Below are 4,253 nucleotides of genomic sequence, written 5' to 3' on the forward strand. Positions count from 1 at the left end.
TCTAGCATATATAAGAGTATTCAAGTTTATATTTTCATCCTATCTATAAGCTTTCTTCTAGTGATTATCCATAATTACACACGTGTCAACAATCCCATAATTCCCCACTTGAAGTATATTTTTAAACAAGTTGCCATTAGCCTTCAAATAGATCAAATCTTATATATTCGTATATAAACTTATCAACTTATTAATAAACTGGAAATACAGAAATTAAAATATTAATAACTATGTTAAAGGAGGTACTATTTTCTTCAGAAAATCTAAAATTTAGGTCTCATTCCAACCATTGTTTATGCGCATCTTGTTTCTAATAGGAGGGACATCGAAATTCTGTAAAATTATTCAGATTCATATAATAAATGGAGTTAATCTTTTCACCTTTAGCAACTTGCTACGATTTCATGGCCTTGGTACTTATTATGTCCTTCGTTGGCCTTATCATGGGCATCAGTCGCTATTCTTATTCCCATTTTTTTACTTTTTTTAATTCCGTATGCTTCTTACACGCGCTATCTTTTTTTTTATTATATTCAACAAGAATTATATTTTGGTTTAAATATGTTTTTCGTCCCTTAAGTATCACACGATTTTGTTTTTAGTCCCTACTCAAAACTTTGATGGTTTTTAGTCCTTATAGTTTTGAAACTCTGACTATTAGTCCTTCAAATTGGACGGTGTTAAGTTTTAGTAGATGTGGCAAACGGCGATGCCACGTGAAATACTAGCTGCCCTCTTCACTCTCTGCCACGTTGGATGTTTAACTTTTGAAATGAGATTAAGTGATTGGTACGTTCTTGATTGAAATCAGATTAACAATTAGGGTTTTTAATTGGGCAAAGTAAATTTTTTCAATTGGGAAAAAGTAGTTTTACTCTAAGCATTCTATCCAGGTGGTCCTTGCGGTGGTCGTTCCAGTGCTCGTGAAAGAAACGGTGGGTGTGAAAGACAAGCGTAAAGGTAAGCTAAGCTATTGTTTTTCTCTTTCGGTTATGGTTGTTCCAATTTGTGCGTAAAGCGTTGATGTCTGAATGTAGGTCTAGAAATGGTTTTCGACATTTGTTTGCATCACATGGGGAGGTTTGTTAGTAATAAGGGGCTACAGTATGTTGGAGGAGAGATACACGTGATTAAAGGACTTGATCCGGATCGTTGGTCGTATTTTGAAGCAGTTGGAATTGTTAAAGAATTTAAGTATGATGCAGACTTCAAACTATGGTGGAAGGGGTCCAAACAAAGGCTGATGAATAATGTGAGATTATTGAGTGATGACACTGAAGCACTGTACTTGGCTAACTATGCAGAGGAGAATAAGGAAAGAGGTAGAAATCTATGTTCAACATGTTCCTAGTGAGGTAGTGGAAGTTCACTTTCTTAGTTGTGGTGAAGTGGCAGAAAAAGGAAACATAGACACGGAGGAAGTGGTTTCCAAAGTGGGTGACGAAGAGGTTAATTTACATGAGGAAGAAGTGGCTGAGATTGTACAAGAGGGTGGAATGGATTTGGAAGAGGGTGATGTTGTTGTAGAAGAGGGTGAGGAAGAGTGTGATGGTGGTGAGGAACATGAAGAGGTTGAAATGGGTGAGCAAGAAGAAGAGTTTGATGGTGGTCATGAACAACAAGAGGTTGAAATGGGTGAGGAAGAAGAAGAGTGTGATGGTGTTGACGAACAGGAAAAGGTTGTAATGGGTGAGGAAGAAGAAGAGTTTGATGGTGGTCATGAACAGGAAGAGGTTGAAATGGGTGAGGAAGAAGAAGAGTGTGATGGTGGTGACGAACAAGAAGAGGTTGTAATGGGTGAGGAAGAAGAAGAGTGTGATGGTGGTGATGAACATGAAGAGGTTCAAATGGGTGAGGAAGAAGAAGAGTTTGTTGGTGGTGATGAACATGATTATCTTCGTGAAGAAGAGGAAGGGGGGAATGTTGTTGAGGGGGAAGTAGAAGCTTCAGCTGAAGAATGTATGGATGACAGTTAAAAAGACAGAATGGCTAATGAAGATGATGGGTTTGGTGTTCAGAATAATAGGGTGGACCAAGTTCGGAGAAAAATTAATCCAGTTTTGGATAGGTGGAATAGAATGAAAAAGAAGAAGAAATGTGTGACTATAAGAGGCAATGTTGGGGAAGGTTCATTTATAATGAATGAAGAAGTTGGAGATCATGACATGAATGAAGAATACAATAGTGATGAATTGGATTCAAATGTAGATAGTGATGAGGATGTGAGGTTGAAAAAGGGGAACTTTAAAAAGTATAGAAAAGATGATATGAACAAGAACTTCAGATTTGAATTGGGGATGGAGTTCTGTTCATTAAAGGAATTTAAAAATGCACTATTGGAGCATATTGTATTAAATGGAAAAGAGGTTAAGTTTGTGAAGAATGACCTGAACAGAGTAAGGGCAGTTTGTAAAAACAAATGTGGTTTTCTGATTATGGCTAGCAAGGTAGGAGGCAAGCAAACATTTAGGGTCAAAACCTTGGTTGGACGACACAATTGTGGAAGGGTTTTTGGAAACAAAAGTGCAAATGTAAACTGGATTGCACAAGTATTAGTAGATAGGTTTGTAAATGTGGCTAACATGACAGTCAACCAAATAATTGATGACATTAAGAAGTCATTCAGTGTTGGAATAACTGCTTGGAAAGCTAGAAAGGTCAAGCAAATTGCTTTGGATTCTTTGGTTGGTGATGGAGAACGACAATACGGTTGTCTATATGATTATGTGGGTGAATTGCTAAGAGTGAAGTCTGGAACCTTTAAAATTAAAGTCAATCAACCCCAACCAAGTTTGCCTCCAAGATTTGGGTCATTTTATATGTGTTTAGAGGGTTGTAAGCAAGGCTTCTTAGGAAGTTGCAGGCCCTTCATAGGGGTAGATGGTTGTCATCTAAAGACAACATATGGTGGTCAGTTGTTGGTGGCAGTGGGCACAGACCCGAATGACCAATATTTCGCACTAGCTTTTGCTGTGGTTGAAAATGAATGCAAAGAAAGTTGAAGATGGTTTTTGACACTACTTCTGGATGATATTGGAGGCATTGATTGTTAACATTGGGTTTTCATTTATGATCAACAAAAGGTATTTTCATTTTAATGTTTTCCTATCTTTATTTCGTAACAATGACAGTATTTACTATTGACCAAGACCTTTTGTGATTTGCAGGGACTAACGACAGTTTTTGATGAGATCTTGGAAGGAGTGGACATAGATTGTGCTTAAGGCACTTGTATAACAATTACAAGAAGAAGTTTGGTGGAGGATTGCTTATTAGAGATCTTATGATGGGGGCTGCGAAGGACATATTTAAACAGAATTGGGAAAAGAAAATGGGTGAGTTGTCCAATGTTAACATTGATGCTTACAATTGGTTGCTAGCTATTCCAACTAAGTGTTGGCGTAAACATGCATTTAGTAGTTATCCTAGATGCGATGTCTTGTTAAATAATTTGTCTGAGTCATTTAATAGTACAATTTTACTAGCTAGAGACAAACCTATCATAACTATGATGGAATGGATTAGAACTTACATTATGAGTAGGTTTGCAACACTTAGAGAAAAAGCAAAGACATATACAGGAGTTGTGATGCCTAAACCACGAAATAGGCTTGATAGGGAAGTTGAGAAGAGTGGAAATTGGATTCCAACTTGGGCAGGGGCTGCAAAATTTGAAGTCACTCACGGGTTTACAATGGATAAGTTTGTAGTTGACCTAAGTAACCATTCATGTAGTTGTTACTTTTGGGATTTGGTAGGAATACCTTGCAGGCACGCTGTGGCTGCCATAAATTACAAACTAGAAAACCCTAAAGACTATGTACATCCTTATTACAAGAAAGAGGCTTATGAGACTTGTTATGGCCTTGAAATTGTTCCAATCAATGGACAACAATTGTGGTCTACTTTTGAATCTGGTGCACTACTGCCTCCAATTTATAAAACACCCCTGAGAGGCCTAAAAAACTAAGAAGAAGGGAGGCTAATGAATATGTGACTCATACAAAATTGTCAAAGAAGAATCTTGTTATGAAGTGTAGCAGCTGCAATGAATTTGGTCATAATGTAAGAACATGTAAAAGGAAAAAAAAAGGTACAAAATCACTCTTTTACAACTTCACTTATTTACACATTCAAAATTATTTACACTATGATAGTTGCAATGTTGCTTACTTCCATTTACAGAACACAAGGGTCACTTCAAGTGTAGGAGGATCTGGCAGCACAAGGGCGACTTCCACTGCAGGAGGTTC

The 4,253-nt window shown here is 37.3% G+C and overlaps 1 protein-coding gene across 1 annotated transcript; it reads left to right on the forward strand.

Moving 5' to 3' along the window:
* The first annotated feature begins 3,286 nt into the window (after positions 1 to 3,286).
* On the forward strand, positions 3,287 to 3,970 carry LOC148204956 (uncharacterized). The gene has a single exon (XM_088096898.1). The coding sequence runs from the start codon at positions 3,287 to 3,289 to the stop codon at positions 3,968 to 3,970; it is 684 nt and encodes a 227-aa protein (XP_087953024.1).
* The last annotated feature ends 283 nt before the right edge of the window (positions 3,971 to 4,253 follow it).

The sequence above is a fragment of the Vigna umbellata genome, chromosome 1 (assembly GCF_029865625.1).
Source record: "Vigna umbellata cultivar VRB3 chromosome 1, Vumbellata_1.0, whole genome shotgun sequence".
NCBI lineage: Eukaryota > Viridiplantae > Streptophyta > Magnoliopsida > Fabales > Fabaceae > Vigna > Vigna umbellata.

Bases quoted from the DNA above. Each gene is read 5' to 3' on its own strand.
- LOC148204956 (XM_088096898.1), top strand. From the start codon at position 3,287: ATGGGGGCTGCGAAGGACATATTTAAACAGAATTGGGAAAAGAAAATG.